Source organism: Apaloderma vittatum, unplaced genomic scaffold, assembly GCF_000703405.1.
Source record: "Apaloderma vittatum isolate BGI_N311 unplaced genomic scaffold, ASM70340v1 Scaffold44645, whole genome shotgun sequence".
Lineage (NCBI taxonomy): Eukaryota > Metazoa > Chordata > Aves > Trogoniformes > Trogonidae > Apaloderma > Apaloderma vittatum.
The window spans coordinates 1-16,903 of record NW_009719690.1 but is presented as its reverse complement, the minus strand read 5'-3'; the positions used below and the strand labels follow the sequence as shown (position 1 = coordinate 16,903).

The following is a 16,903-nucleotide window of genomic DNA, read 5'->3' as shown; positions in this document are numbered from 1 at the left end:
AGAGTGGGTTTCGTGCACCCCTCGCCCGTCAGAACGTTCGGCCTGACAGGTCTGTGCGCAGCAGCTGCTGCCCGGAGTTTCAGAGAAACGCAAAAGAATAAATCTTTTCAGCGCCTGCCCGTCACAGTGCAACATCGTGGGTGGGAGGTTTCAGAGATCCTAAAGCGTTTAAAACTCCCAAAATACTGTGTGCGCACAGCTTATGCCCTGTCGGAAACCCAGCGCTTTGATTATTTCTCACGCCCTGCCCAGAACCTTAGAGCTGTCGTTATTAGGACGTGAATGACTCTTCTCTTTGTTTGTTTGTTGGGTTTTTTTCAGTAGCACCTGTGCTGCCGTCACTATGCCTGAAGTAAACACGGACCAGCTGGATGAGAAGCAGGTGCAGCTCTTGGCAGAGATGTGCATCCTCATTGATGAAAATGACAAGAAGATTGGAGCGGAGACCAAGAAAAACTGTCACTTGAATGAAAACATTGATAGAGGTACAGCCTGCTTACCTTCTAATTGAACCTTTAAGTGGAATGAATGTTTTCAGAAATATAGTGACAATTAAATTAAAGCCTTAATGTCAGGCAGGTGTGGATCGAATCAGAGCAAGTACTTGCCCACACCTCTCTCCTCCCCCGGTGTACACGATATCTTATTTTAAAAATACTTCTGTACGGGGGAATGCACAGTTGGAGGCAGCAATAGAGAGAAATGTGTGATTGTGGATATAATCTCTTTGTCTCAATAAGTATTTTTGATCTGTGTTTTGATGATGAAATAGTATTGTTTTCCTGTTGTAGGTACCTGAATCTGTGTAGCTTTTTCTGAAGAATGCCACTTGCTTCGTTGCTGAGTTCTTTTCAAATAGAAGAGACTGATTTTTTTTAAGTAGTTCACACACAGTTCTACTTCAAATGCTGCTGCTAGGAAAGACTTCTTTAATTGATGTCATTCTAATTGGGTTTGGGTTGCAGCTGAGGTTGATCAGATTTGTGAATGGCTCGCAGTAGTTTGTGACCTCCTTTTCTGTACTCAGGGGAAACATCTTGAAGAGTGAGGAATAACAAAAGTTGCAGAAAACAGAATTTGCACTGTTTTAGAGGAGTTTTCTAGTTTTGCGATTTCTGAAGCTTCTTGAAAAAGCCCTAAAAATTGCATGAAATTTCAAGTCGTCTCTTTTTGATAATAAATTTATGGATGCTGAGCATCCGTAAAGCTCATCCTTAGAAGCTTGCTCAAACGTATATCTGCAGAATGGTGAACTGAACAAGTTCAATAGAACTCTTCTGTTGCCTTATTGTTCTTAGCACTTTTCTAATTTCATAATGTTTTGCATTGCTGACATATGTCAGCTTGCATAAGCTGACAGAGAAACCTCAATAATAACTCGCTGAGTTTTTTATCAAATGCTTGCTTTATAATGTGTATGAATTTTAAATTCAGGATACTCAAAAATGAGGGCATCCTAAGCCCTTAAACTCTGGGGGGTTTATGTTGTTTTTTTCCTTCTCTTAAATAGCTTTCTGTGGTTTGTTTGTTTGTTTTTAGGTTTACTGCACCGAGCTTTCAGTGTTTTCTTATTTAATTCAGAAAATAAACTGTTGCTGCAGCAGAGGTCAAATGCAAAAATTACGTTTCCAGGTTAGTTCTGAAACACATATTTCTCAAAATGTTTTATTTAAATCAATGTTTTAAAAAAATATACCAGTCTAATCTTGCAGGGTAGCTTATTCTGAGGTTTTAGGAGTTACTTCTAAATCCGTTTAAGAATTCAAGATATACTTATCTTGTGGATGAAGCAAGATAATGGGAATGCCAGCTTATTGTTATCTATGTTCTTGGGAGATGATTGTTCCCTGACGTGTTTGGTCCTGCTTATGCAAGTGCAGAGCGGGTGTCCTTTACCTCCTCTGCTGCAAGATGTACTTGTAGTTGAAGCAATTGCTCTGGCACCTGTGGAGATGACTCTTGTTCCACTGGTGGAGACACGTAGCTGATCTGTCGTGGGGCCCTGCAGCTTGGAAGCAGTTGCGTTGTGCCTCAGTGACATCTGCGGACCTTTGTCTGCGTGTGTCTTAACACAAGTGCCTTTTTCGTTGTAGAAGTGAGAGACTGTGTGGCCAAACTATACAGTAGAGAATTTTTGAAGGCTCCTGAACTATTGCTATTGAAGGCCAACAGAGAAGCGTAAAAATAAATAGTGGAACAAAGGAAAAGTAGCTTAAATGAGACACATTGGAGGAAGCATAAAGTTGTCTTTTTCAGAATTTCAGGTGCAAAACAATTCAAGTGTTTCTAACCTTCTTCATCTTGACCTTTTTTTATCTTCCAAAGGAATCTTTACTTAGAGATTGTGTTTTAATTTTTCCCTTGACTGCTGACTGATCAAAGTGCTTGAGTGTAGTTTGCAGGTAGTCTGACTCTATTTTAGCTGCTTCTGAGCTAGACGCCTACAGATAAAAGGTTGGCCAGTCACAGTTCTTCTACATAACTGAGAAATAATTTTTAATACGCTTGAAACAGCGTAGAGGATCTGTCTTTTAAACACATGCGTAAACTGTTTACCTACTTCTCCTTACCGTCAGCTCGTCTTAAAGCTCTGGGAATATTTCCAGTATTCTGTTGTATATAAACTCGCAAAATTAATTTTAACAAGGTCTTTACAAACTAGCTCTCTGTCTTGGGCATGAGAATGGATGTCTTTGTGTGTATCAAACACTAACCTGCAAAGCAGTACTCGGTAGAAGCAAATCTTGGTGCAAAATATGTAAAGAAAAATAAGAGGGTAAAATATCCTGCTTCCTCTCTGATCCTTCTCTGCACGTGAGAAACCAAGCTGTGATGTGTTGAAATAAGTATCCCACGTTTCTGGGTATTCTGTAGTGGTTTGGTTTTTTTCTCCTGATGCCTTATACATGTCAAAAGTTTACCAATACAAACTTCTTGCAGGTTGTTTTACCAACACGTGTTGCAGTCATCCTTTAAGCCATCCGCTAGAACTGGAAGAGAACGGTGCCATCGGCGTTCGGAGAGCAGCACAGAGACGACTGAAAGCGGAGTTAGGAATTCCCATGGAGCAGGTAAAGGAGGGAGAAACAGGAATTCTTGCCAGTGTTTGCCTATTTACAGACTAACCACATCTGGCAGACAGGGTCAGCCCAAACCTAAAAACGAATTTAACTTTGGAGATGTAGAGGACTTGGTGAATTTGAGACTTCTTAGTCAATATTCCAGAGTCTGAAAAGCTGGTATTGCTAAATGGTATTTTAGAGCATTTCACTGCTCAAAACTAAATACGAGCCAAAGAGTAAATCACGAGGTCATGAAGGATTGCGCTGCTTGAGGTCTGGCTGTGGGTGCCCGCGTGTTTTTCAGCCGTGTGGGCTACCCTGCGTGCCCCGGGGAAGGACATGGTCTGCCCTTCCTCCAGGCCACTGGCAGTGCTGCCCGCGTTCTGTGCAGCTGCTGCTCCTGCAGGGCATTGCTGTGAGCTGCTGCCAGCATCCATCTAGAGTCCCTCTGTAATCCCACATTTCCTGTGGGAAGTAGGGTGGCCCAGGAATTTGGCGTTTCTCCCAGAGCCATCATGCAAACGGCTTCCAGTACCTTCGTTTCTGGTGGCAGTTGGGGAGTGCACAGAGAGCAGAGTGAAGCTGGCTGAATTACAGTTGTCGTCGAATCTCTTTCCATGTTTTGTAATTAATTACATTCGTGTTGTACAATACTGAGGAAGCAAATGAGATGGTTTGGTTGTCCCCACGATTAATTACCCGGTCTGCAGCTCACACTGATCCCTGGCACATCAGGACTACGTGTGGTCTGTCAGGACGTGGTTCTGGCTTTGGCTTAGTGAAGACTCCCAAGTCTTCCCTTGGGAATTCGGGGTAGGGGGCAAGTGTTCAGCAATGCTTCAGTAGAAGTGTGTGGTAAGGTCTGGTAAACATTATTCAAAACTTACTGTATAGAAGAAATCTGCTCAAAATACTGGAGGGTCAGTCTGGCTAGGGAAGTGCTATGCAATTCATGTCAACCCAGTGCATTAAAATTTTTTTCAGAGTAATTCTTTGTGAATAAGTACATTGCAGTTGTACATTTGGGGGAGAAACAATTTTGAAGGAAGAGGGTGATAGCTGCTAATTCTCCTGTGATGCCTAGCAGTGCAACTATTCTGGTATGGCACCGGTTCTGACAAGTGTTTTGGTTGTAGGTACCTCCAGAAGAAATCTCCTATCTGACACGAATTCACTACAAGGCCAAGTCTGATGGGATCTGGGGTGAACATGAGATAGACTATATCTTATTTGTACAGAAGGATGTAACAGTGAACCCTGACCCCAATGAGATCCAAAGCCACTGCTACGTGACGCAGAAAGAACTGAAGCAGCTCTTGGACAAAGCCTCCAAGAATGAAATTAAGATTACTCCATGGTTTAAACTCATTGCAGAGACCTTTCTTTTTAAGTGGTGGGATAACTTATCTAACCTGAACAAATTTGTTGATCATGAAAAAATACACCGAATGTAATTAGTTGGGGTAAAAGATGCTGAAGGCTAGCAGTGATGTGCTGCCTCATTAACACTGTGGTGACTCAAGTGCGGAAAATTGGTCCCCTGAGAGCATGTTTAACTATAGAGATGGTTTTAGCCAATGTGGTTTATTTTCTTGTCTTTACCTCCTCTTCCCCTCCCAACCCTGTTCCTCTTGAGTGAGTTTAATCTCATGTAAAATGGGAACAGTAACGTAAGAAACCCCCTGCATTTGTCTTTCTCCGTAACCTGGTGTGATACAGAAGATCCTCAGCCCTGTGCGTGCCCACCGTTACACCCTTGTGTAACTACACGTGCTGTGCTGGCACTGGAGTTCGGGCGCCTCCTGTCCAGCTCATTCGGTTCTGCTGGTACGTTCCCAGCTGTACTTGGCAACGGCTTCTCCAGTAGTGATTAGAAATGGGGTTCTGCATTAATGCTGAGAAGACTAGTTGCCTTCAGGCAAGAAACAATGAAATCAAAGTAATCTGGATGATTTTAATTGCAGAAAGCAAATCCCTTCAGCTACTGTACTCTATAATTAACCAGACACATAAAAGCTTAAGTAATGGGCTTGTCGGTGAGGGTTGAGCTTCACTTTGAAGTGCTGCAATATGTCATAGAGATAATAAACATTGGTGGTTGTCTGGTTTTTTTTCCCCCCACCCTTTTCTGGTTAGTTGATTACCATGTACTGGATATCTCTAAATAAAATATAATGGTTAATTATACCAAGTGTAAATGGTACCTATCTAACATAGCAAGTATGATAGAGTGCAAGAGCTAATCCTTTTTGATCTTGCAGTCTGTTGCTAGTAACGAGTCAAATAGAAGGGTTTTTTAATAAGACAAATAATTAAGGGTATCTTAATTCCAACTGAGTATATACCCCATCCCAAAAAGCTTAACTATGATATATTCCATTAGCAGACCACTCAACCATGATTTCTTAAGTTAACTTCTACTAGAGGAGTCTTGATGAGATAGGATGTTTTTCATACCACTTCTCCTTGCACATAAACCAGGGTTTTAACTAGGTGGTTCAACATTTTACAGCCAAGGGTGATGTATGTTCACTTGAGCTGATGTATTGTCGTGAAGCAAGTAATAGTGGGTGAGGGAATAGTGACACAGTGCCATCTGCCACATTGCTCAAGTAATATATTACTTTTAAAATACTTAAAATACTTTTAATTAAAAGATTATCTTACTTTTAAGATTATTGTTAAAATACCTAACCTACAACCTTGGACCGTTGTTTTTGTTCTAGACTTTGAGCCACACGGAGAATAAACTGTCATTACTAGACTACAGACAACAGGCCTATTACATGTTGCTGAGCAGGATGATGGCGGGTAGCAAGGGCATAAATTAATTTTAAGAAAGTTCTACTTTTCTAGTTCAACTGCCCAGCTTGGAGCAAAAGCTGACAGCATATCCTGAGGTAGAAATGCTGTGCAAAAGGAAGCTGAAAGCAAAGTTTCAGTAAACAATTCTTCAAAATACCTTAAAAGTTTTTACATTCAGGTTTTTCTCAACAGTGAACTTTGCAGCATTATAGTATGTTTTAAATACCAATTTTATTACACAAAGCAGATGAGTGAAGTAATGGGGGTTTATACATAATGTTTCAATATGCTGAAGCTGACAGTGCCTCACCCCCCTCACTGTGAAGATTTCTTCCTAATATCTAATCTAAGTCTGTAAGATCAAGGTCTTAGAACTTTCCCTCTCTGAGCTTCAAGTATCTTAACCGCTAACCCAAACCATGTACTTTTTTAACACTCTATATGAATAAAAAGGAGAACAGGACTAAAAATTAGTTTTACTAAACTAACTTTTTATTAGTTTAAATTCAGAAGTCTGCTTATCTTCTCTGTGTTTTACCAGATTTTCTCTTTCCAGCCAGCAGATGTCTTGGCTTCAAGTTAAATATGTGTCTGTCTGCCTCCCCTTTCCTGCCCAGGCGATTCATTTTCTTTTGAGCTTTCTTTGCCATAGTCTTGGCCTTCTTCACCATCTGTTTAAAAACAAACAAACATGCAGAGTAACTTCCTCAGTAGCTCAGGTAACCAGCTTTGCCTTTTAAAAAAGAATTGCTAAGCCAGGTAACTTTTAACACATTAACCAACAGCTGACACGTGCCACCATCTGCAACTGGAACAGTATCACTGCAAGTGACACGTGACCTCCGTAGCAAATCTCTTCCTCTTCCAGCACGCTAACAGTATGATGGCGCTATCCCTGGAATTCCTAACGTACTGAAGGTAGAATTCCAGAGTCTGTAGAACTCTTCCTTCATGCTTCCATTTAGAGACAAAAATTTACAACATACTTTCTTAGTCTGTATTATTATGCCTTATTGTGAAGAACGAACTAGGCATTTCTGAAGTACAGGGAGTTCCTATGAACAGAAGATGAAGCTGCAAAGAGAAGAAAGATGAACTCTGGACAAACATAACCAGCCTAGTATGAAGTTTCCCAGAAGTTGGTCTAAGTACAGTCATGCTGGTTTAACTGCTATAAAGGTTAAAGACTTTAACAAACCTTTTCATCACGAAGACCAGAAACGTCCCGTGGTGTGCGAGAGGAGCTGCGACTGCGTGCCACTGACTTGGGGGTTTCAGACTCATCACGTTTACGTTTCCTCGTAACACTACGGGACCTTCTCACATAATGTGCCTGAAATCCAAACCATCATTTTTATCATTAAAACCAGAAAGGATCAGATCAAACATGCTCCATTTCTAATTAGACTCATACAAAAATCCAGGAAGGGCATTGCTGTGAGACATTATATTGGTTATTCCATAGTAACATGATGACCTTGTCAACTCTTGGTCACTGCCTTTCTGTCCTAGAGTAACATTCAAATTTGGGTGAATATTAGCCTAATCTTTTCACAATTATTAACTCCAGTTTTCTGATTATTTTTTCTGAGTGGATTCATAAGTAATGGATAAAAAGACAAATTAGCAAAGCCCTGAAGGATTTTAGATGTGAAGACTTATCCTAGAGCAGAAGTATTAAATTCCTCATCACTGAGACTGCTCCTGTATCGACATGGCACATCAACTCGGAGAAGCATAAACGCTGGCTTCAGACGTGTAGTGGGGACATTCCTTGTTTCCTAACTCTTTGTTTAGTTAAAGAATTTGAGGCCTCCAGATATAGGTAGCTGTAATACTACTGGATTGCTGTACAAAATGGACTTTTATTTTTTTTACATTTCTGATAAAAAGAAAGGTCTCCTGAAGGCAAATTTATGTTTGAAGTACTTCAGCTGCCTCACATCCAAAGATGCCAGCTGTCATCAAAAACTTCAATTACAACCTACAGATCTGATGAACTGTAAAGAGATAAGCCTGATCTCTCATTACTATTTCTGACATAGTAGTGTCTCACCCAACAAAGCAGACTTGAAAATTAAGAAAGTATGTTTAGCCAAACCCCTACTGAATCCTATTCCAGGAGTTCTAACAGGAAGCAATGCATATATATCTATGTGATTCTTGATACATGCTAGTTTTAGTTTTTCAGCCTACCCAACATGTTTTGATCACATCACTCAAAAATTCCAGTATTGGCTGCCTCACCTGGGTTTCCTATTTAATCTTTAGCAGATCCCACCTCTCTTGTGCCAACTGTAACGCACATTTCAAAAGCGCTCCAAGAAATTGATCACATCATGAAATTAATCTCTTTCAGATAAACACTGTGCTTAGTTCGCAAAAACTTACATCATCTTTATTAGTCATGTCGAGTCCAAGATCAGTCATTTCTTGCTCTAGCACCTTCCGCTGGACCTGTAAAAGGACAGTTGAGAGACGTTTCTTTCAGAAAAGTATTGTTCTATCTTAGTTTTGGTCTTAATATACCACCATAAGCCTATTCACTACAGATTTCTTCCTCTGGCACATCCCACAAGCAGATAAAGTCATAACTCCACGTTTCATATACTGCAACTTAATTCTCTTCACTCATAAATGCTTCTTCACAGGATTGCGATGTTCCAGCACTCCCTAAAGATCTTTCCAAGAGTTTTGCCTTTTGGGGAGGAAGGTGACCGAGAGGTACTTCAGTCAGAAATGCTTCCTTCTCTCCCAAAAGGCACACACTTTGGGGAAGATAAAAAATACTGGGTGCAAAATCAGCTAGATTGGGTGCAAAATCAGCTAGATTCATTTTCTCAGAATGTCTATTTATCAGTTTATTTCTTCGCAATCGTCCTGGACCCTGACATTAGAGAGATCCCTAGCTTCCAAAAAGAAACACACAATATCTTTTCCAGCATACGGAAGGCCTCATAACAAATTTTACAGGATTGTGATTTTCAGTAATCATATAATTCTCCTAATTATTTGAATTTTAAATAAATTAATTTTAAATAAATTTGAATTTTAAATATATGAACAATTAAAACATCAATAACAATATACAATGCAGCAACCCAGTTAAACTTTTTCTGCAATATATACAGAATTTTACAAAAGACTTGTGTGACAGAAAACAAAAAAGGGCTACTATGACTTGTTTGGTTTGGCCTCCGCAACCAAGTAGTGACCCCAACTCCCAGGAGGACACAAGGAAGCAAGTAGCTTCTTCCAAGGGAGAGGACCAAACGTGAGACAAAGTGATCAGTTCCACTACTGAACAGCGTTAAGATGTTTTCATAAAGCTCTCATACATCCACAAGGTTTTGTGACTATGTTCTATACTTGCCTTTTTGGCTGTTCTGGGCATCCTTGGACCTCGAGTATCTTTTTCCTTTGACTGCAGAATTTTCATTTTCTTCTTTTCTCGGATCTGTTTTGCCAACTGCCGGATTTCCATCATTTCTTCATCTTCACTTTCTGGTTCACTGTCATATTCTCCAGCAGCTTCTCTCAGCTCTTCCTCTTTCTCTAGTTCTTCTAGTTTCTGAGATTTTGAAGAGATTAAATGTGCAGTTTGAAACCAGTGCAGTTCTGGATGGCCCAGGGCCATGACAGCGTGCAGACCTTTCAAAGCAGGAACTGCGTTACTTGACGTGGGGCTCTGAGCAGCCTGATCTAGTGGGGGATGTCCCTGCCCATGGTGGGGGGGTTGGAACTAGATGATCTTCAAGGTCCCTTCCAACCCTGACAATTCTCTGATTCTATGACCCCTCCAGCCACACTTCATGCTGTTGGGGATATGGATTGCTGTGAGCCTGCCGGGTCGGTTACTACCCAGACTTATTTGGTCACATCGCTTTACAGTTTGGCTGTATTTGTGTGTCTGCCCCAAAGCTGCCCACTGTGCAAACGCAGATGTACTGTACTGGGAACTGTCCTAGCTGTGCTCCGTCTGGAAACGTGCTCTGAAAAAAACCTCTTTCTACATTTAACGGGAGCCTGGAACACCAGCAATTCAGCCGAACCCAACTGCAAAACCAGCAGGCTCCACGGCCTGCACTCACTACATCTCCTTAAAAACTATCAAGAATCAAGAACAGTGCTCATTATTAAATAAAAATGTTATACATGGAGAATTCTGTTCATTTTCTTTAACATCATACTCCAGCAGACATAAATGCGATGGGTAAACTTCATATTATTAATAATACATAAAAGTTTGATAGCTACATTCCTTCTGGCTGCAGTCAAACAATGAAGAACTGTAACTTCTCCTGTAAACCTTATTTTAGGATGAAGAAGGCAAGCTCTCCATCGTTCTCACAAGGTAAAGAAATTTCCCATTTTTCTGAAACTCTGCCCTCGATCATTCAGAAAACTGCATCTTTTCCTATGGCAAGTGCAGACAATCTACAAATACAGTAAATTACACTAAACATATAAAAGGGATGAAGAGGCAAGACAAGTGTAAAAACAATGGAAAACTTACTCTCATTATATCCGGATCAATGTAGTCAAGTATATTATGACCTTCCCATATCTCTGGTATCTTATCATATTTTTCAGATGAATTCATTAAGTCCCAGTATTCTTAAAAATATAACAAAAGTTTAAAAAGAGACAAAAACAATTTCAGAAAATGTTCAAAGACAGAAAACAACACTAAGATCGCAGTAATAGCAAAACAACATCGTGCCATATCCCTAGGTGGCAAGAATTTGGTAGCATCTCTGACACACGGACAAATACTTCTGATCCCATTCCTACCACCAAATACTGTTCAACAGTGACATGATCCACTCACTGTCAAGTCACAATAAGTAACAGATACCCAAATGAAACAGAATACATGCGGTCTCTCTCATACTGATTTCTTAACAAAGACAGTATCAAGAATTAAAGAGGTAGGACAATATAAAATAGAAAAAAAAACCCAAACCCCACACTCATCATCAGACCAGTCATTACATTTCTGTGACTCTAAAACGGGAAACAATTGAGTGACATTATGAAACAAGGAGCTGTCACTGAAGCTCTCATCAGCTCTGCAACAGAAGTAAGGGACAGCGGTGCAAGAGAACGGGGCCATTGGTACTTAGCCCAAAGGAGTCAGGGTTAGGTATTCTTCCCTAAGCCTGAAACAGCCAAACATTAAGTTTTTTAAGTTTACTGATTCTTATATAATACTTACTCTGAAGATCCAAAACATAATCATCTCCCATTTCGAGTTCAAGATCTCTCTCCTGCAAGACATACGTGGCTTGATACATCATCTAATTTAAAACGTGGGCTAATACAGCAGATTTGAAAACTTCATCTGCTGATCTCCTAATTACGAGATGACACTCACCAGCTTCCTCCTGGGTGTGTCTACCTCCATGCGTTTCTTACGTGCTACCACTCCCTCAGGTATAAAGGGCAGCCGCTCCTGAAATTAATGCAGCAATCCACCCAAATAATAAAAAAAAAAAGTTCAAATCAAATTTTTTTTCTAATGTTATAGATCACCATAGCAGAGTAATGTATTTCTAAACCATACCAAATCCCTAGCTGACTCTCCCACCAGCAAAGGCAGTTATAGACCAAAACCAAGCAAATTTCACCCTATGAATCTGTTCACACGTTAAGACAAGAGAATTTTTATCCTACTTAAGAAGTACTGGAAAATACACTAAAAAGTAAAAACAGATAGCCTACCTTGTTATCTCTTTTGGTTGGCATGGCCAAGTGTAACCTATTCAACACTTCATTCACTTTATTTCCTTTCATTTTAGTATCAACGCGATGGGCCAACAGTCTGTCACAGGCCTGAAAGTGCACACACACGGTAAGGAACGAAGCTTTCCTGATACACCAAATGACACAGGAGGCTTTCAACTCCAACTATCTAGCTTCGTATCTCTTATTCTGTCTGATCTCTTATCTCCCTAGCTCTCAAGAAAGCACTGAATTATTTTATGTAAGGAGTATCATGGGAAGATGCAACAGGACCCAGAAAAATCTCACCATTTTTAAAAAATCATGATTTGATTTAGAAATAATTTTCTGTTTGAGTCCACCGAAGCTCAAGAGGCTATATAGAACAGCATGCTTAAAATTTATCATTCTGAGGCACAGTTTAACTGACATCAAATTCTTACAAATGAGGCAAAATAAGTTAGGTGTTAGAGACTTACCTCTGTTTTAACTTGGATTACACCTTCTTCTGTTAGAGTACTTGTCTCTATTACAGAAAATCCCTCTGCTTCAAAAGCTTCAAATATTTTCTAAAACAGGAACATTACCCCAAATAGTTAAATTCTGCCCATTTCCTAATACACTGATACATTAAGAACATAAACTTTAATCCAGTATCAATACATGCAACTTGTTACTATTAAAAATGCTTTTCTAAAAAGATGACAGACACTTTACAGCCATGATTCCACTCATCGGTTTCTCCTTTTATAAGCAAGTAACTACTTTCTAAAAGGCACCCACACATAACTTACATGGAAACAAAGAATAAGAAAAGAGTGAGACAGAAATACAAGTCCTAAGTGTCCTTGAACTTGCAGATACAAAAAAAAATGGGCCCTGCACATACTTGTTGCCCAGCAGGAGCTTCTACTGCCACTGGCCAGCAGCACCTCTCGATCCAGTGCTCCCTCCCTCTGAACTACTGAAATGATGACTGGACAAGGCTCTTCAGCCTTACTGCCAACTACAACAGTAAGTGCAAATTCTTACAGCGTCAGAGATTTCAGAAACCACTATGGACTTACTTTTTGTCTGGCATTTATGATATTCAGGCAAGGACATACGTCACACAGTACATAAGAAAAATACAGCTCATGAGCTGGAAAGCTCCTTTCCATTACACTATTAAACAGTTAGATAAAGCAACCATCACGTAAAAGGTTTTGCCCAATATAAATGATATCCATCCACAACACTTGCACGTAATATTTTTCTAAATGTCAGAGACAGCGACAGATGTGGGAGCAGCTGCCTCACCTGACTCTCTTCAGGAAGTTCTGCAATCCTCTTCACATCACATTTGTTCGCAACAATTATAAGTGGCTAACAAAAAGAAAAAAAGGATCACAATTCAAGTTCCCATGCTATAAAAGTATATATTAATATATTAAGAACGCAAACAAACCTACCTTGTTAGCAAACAATGGCTTAATATTTCTGAAGAGCTCTACTTGCTCCTCCAGGCTGTGCCCGCACTGCTCAGACACGTCCATCACGTAAAGCACAGCAGCACGAAGATGTGCGAGCGCAGTTATAGCCTGCATCTCGATGGTGTTCCTGTCCTCCAAAGGATGGTCCAAAATACCCGGAGTATCTACTACCTAAAATTGACATAACTGAGTCAGGCCTTAGTACAGGATAAATTACACACTATTTCAGGACACATGCTTGATTTCTGGTCAATCCTGCCTTTTTCAAGACCCCAATATTCTTTCCTTTCAGTGATACATAAAGGTTGTAAACTCAGGCACGGTGAGAATGTGAAAATGGAGTAAGGGGAGAAGAAGAAGGTTTCAGAACAACCAACACTCTGAGCACTGAACAAGCAGGGAAAGCCCTGCCTCAGCCAGCCCACAATTTGACGGTGATAAACGGTGCGCTGGCTTTAGTTCGTTTCCATTTTTCCCTTCAAATTGAAAACAGACCCATACAAGCATATTTTGAGCCTAGATTCAGATTGCCCTCACTTGGCATGCTGTGCCCTGCACAGCATGTCTCAAGGCACAAAACTAGCTCATTCTTCAAAGAAAAGGCAAAACAGTAACAGTTCTTACCTGCCAACGCAGATACCTGTAATCCATATGTCCCACAAAGAGAGATTTTGTAGTAAAGGCATAAGGCTGTACTTCCACATCTGCTCTTGTAACCTTAAAACAAGATTTTATTCAGACATTTACTGAAAACTTCCTCAAGTTGCTAGCAGTATATCATAATCATAACATTTGCTATTTAAAAAAAAGCTAAAAAATTACTTCTCTGCAAGCATTATTTATCAGACAATATGTTAATGGGATACATGCTATTTTGGAAAAATAACGATTTTTAAGAGTGAGATCTACTGTAATTTTCCATTTATATCTCCAGGAATTCCATTCAACCTCTACTCACACATCTGAATTTGCTACTGCTCAAAACAGCCAGTGCCATAATGACATCAAATTGTTTGTATGTCACCTTATTTTAATTAAATGGTATATCAGTATTATTTTTGAAAAAACAATCATTTACATACCTTATTTATAAAGCTAGATTTTCCAACATTGGGGTAGCCACACAACAGAAGAGTTCGTGTATTGGGATCAATGGTTGGCAAACGAGACAAATGTTGTCGCACTGAAATGTTAAGAAGATTTTTAAAACAATTGTGATCATTTAGGTTTTACTGAAATGGAATAAAAATTCCTATGCTGATCTGTTTTTACACAAATCAGTAATTTATGAAAACGTACAACAGTCTGTAAACTCCACAAATAACTACATGCAATACAAACTGAAACTTGACCAATATTTCAAAAATGACGACCACTGTCTTTTAGGTAGAAGGACCCCAGCAAAGCAGGCAACATATCCTGAAGGAATAATAAGCCTGAAACACGGAGTAATGTTTCAGAAATATTTAGCGCTATTTTCCAAATACATGTCAGTGAAAAAAAACAACAAATAAAAGCATACCTGTGACTTTTAAGCAAAGAAAAACATTTTATAACTTTCAGTAATAACATAAAATTTAAAGTTAAAAGGTTATTTAGTTAAAAATAGAAATTTGAAGTATTGGCAGATTTTGAAACTATTTCTGTGTTTCTTCTAAATTCTGTATTAAACACATTCTTCTGTTATTAAGTGTAAGAACATATTTTACATCCAATTCACACGCCTATTTTAGCCTATTTCTAACACAAACCTTGCTCCAAATATTCCAAGCTTTGTTTCTGCCTTTTGATAATCGTGCACATTCGGCCCAGAGCAGCACGTTTCAGCTGTTTGCAGCGGTAAAGGGAATCCCCGTATTTCATCAGCCGTACGTAGTCTTTAGCAACACTGTGCAGAGAAGAAATAAGAATTCAGCCAACGGTCAACCAGGCAAGTGCAAAATCGAAGAAATTAACGGCCCTTACTTGTCAATCAGATTCTTGGCAATATTAATCTGTCCCAAAGCCAGCTTGTAGTGGTCTTTGTCATAGAGAACATTCATCAAATCTGCATAAAAAGGGTGAATATCCTAAAAGAAAAGCATAAAATAAAATTGAGGTATTTTCCTTCTTTTAGATGACTATTTTTTGGCAACAGTGTAACTTCATTTTTTTTTCTCCAGTACAGCAACACAAATGACAATACAAGTCAAACAGTTTTCATTATTTTCTTATGTAAGAAACATAATCTGCTTGGTCATTAAATCTTAATTGCTTCGAATTTCTTCTACAAACACATCTTGGACTCATTCACATGGAGTTTCCTTTTGCTCTTTTGCTTTGTAAAATACTTTGTATTACAACTTTGAAGGCTTTTTAAAAAGAAAAGAAACTGCAAAAAGCTGCAGTAGTTTCTAAAAGTAAATTCATAGTATACCAGAAACATGACAACAATTTTAATTCCTCCCTTTTTCTGAGTGCTACATTAAATTCTGTGTAAGACTGCATGAGAAAGGTTTCTTCAATGCCCAAATCAAACCTTCGTCTCCCTAAGGAAGCAGCATCTTCAGTTCAAATCTTTTAAACATATTTCAGCTTATACACTTGGTTGTAAAAATTTCATCATGTGATGCCAACCAAAATACAGCAGGTATCTGTGAGAATCCTGCATAATACTCACAGCATATGAAAATATCAGCAAATAATAGTTTCAGGTCAACATGAGCACGAGCAGGGAACTGCATATAAAAAAGTCCCACTGGACACATGGATGAGTTGCTGTTGTTGGGGAGTTATGATGACGTGTATCTTGCCAGTGTGTTTCCAAAATTATTCTTTATAGGGCCAAGAACAATGTTCGTGTTGTCAAAGTAATTTCTGAAGAACTGAGGATGGGAAACAATCCGATATACTTGGACACTGCTTACTTCCTGCAAACATTTTCTAGGAAAGACTAACTCTAAGCACAGTTTACATACACACAGAGGAAAAAAGTAGATGTAAGGTACTTAAAAAAACCAAACCACACCTTCTTTCTCTTCATTCGACAGCAACTTCTGCCAAATGTTCTTGATCAGCTAAAACCTTGTAAAACCAATCCTTCAATGACCATCCATAGGCACAATTCAGACTTCCTTTCTTAGTAAGAACACATTATTTTTGCAGAACAAGTCTGCCTAGAATTACTCCCACTAAAACCTACTGGGAATCAGCAAGATGCTGTGCAGTCCAAAATAAACTGTAATAAAACCAATACACTGTTCGGTCACAGAATGACAGGAGTTGGGAGGGACCTCTGGAGATCATCTAGTTCAACCCCCCAGCCAGGGCAGGTTAACTCCTGATGCTGTGAAAGCAAAGCTCGTTCCTGATAAAACAACAAATCACTTACATCTAATTTGGGGAAATCCGTTAAGATCTGAGTGAGTCTATCATGGTAATTTTGTTGAGTATATTTGACTTTTCGCATGTAAAAATGTCGAATCCGATGGATTTGATAATGTTTATGAATGACAGTTGGGGTCTTCCGCTGAGTCTTTGACAGTGTCAAATCTATGAAGTCCTGCAATCAAAGAAACGTGATGAATTATACGAATCACCAAGCTCTTACTTCTGCGACGAAGCCTGCAGCCCAGTTAAGCACATTCACACTCTAGCTGTTTTGCAACGTGTTCTAGGCCAGGTTCTCATCCCCAGGCAGCAACAAGCAGTTTGCACGTTCCCTTTCCAGTTTCCATTTCTGTTACTGGAGAATTGGTGTCCCAAGCCCTCCGCCCCAGCAGCGGCCCCAGCTCTGCCGCACCTCGGGCCGGGCCGGGCCATCCCCATCCCCATCGCCATCCCCGCTGCCGCCGCCCCGAG

At 39.6% G+C, this 16,903-nt stretch overlaps 2 protein-coding genes across 2 annotated transcripts; one reads left to right on the top strand and one right to left on the bottom strand.

Moving 5' to 3' along the window:
• Window positions 1-322: 322 nt before the first annotated feature.
• Window positions 323-4,711, top strand: LOC104268454 (isopentenyl-diphosphate Delta-isomerase 1). The gene is made up of 4 exons (XM_009870723.1): window positions 323-485; window positions 1,540-1,632; window positions 2,941-3,071; window positions 4,199-4,711. Exons 1-4 carry the CDS (start codon window positions 344-346, stop codon window positions 4,514-4,516), a joined length of 684 nt encoding a protein of 227 aa, XP_009869025.1. The 5' UTR covers window positions 323-343; the 3' UTR covers window positions 4,517-4,711.
• Window positions 4,712-6,337: 1,626 nt separating this feature from the next.
• Window positions 6,338-16,624, bottom strand: LOC104274932 (nucleolar GTP-binding protein 1). Its single transcript, XM_009870722.1, has 16 exons — window positions 16,434-16,624; window positions 15,029-15,132; window positions 14,815-14,951; window positions 14,146-14,246; window positions 13,688-13,780; window positions 13,043-13,234; window positions 12,891-12,956; window positions 12,071-12,160; window positions 11,592-11,702; window positions 11,245-11,322; window positions 11,086-11,137; window positions 10,384-10,484; window positions 9,241-9,438; window positions 8,259-8,324; window positions 7,066-7,200; window positions 6,338-6,538 (listed from the first exon to the last, which is right to left on the bottom strand). Exons 1-16 carry the CDS (start codon window positions 16,509-16,511, stop codon window positions 6,386-6,388), a joined length of 1,755 nt encoding a protein of 584 aa, XP_009869024.1. The 5' UTR covers window positions 16,512-16,624; the 3' UTR covers window positions 6,338-6,385.
• Between the last annotated feature and the right edge of the window lie 279 nt (window positions 16,625-16,903).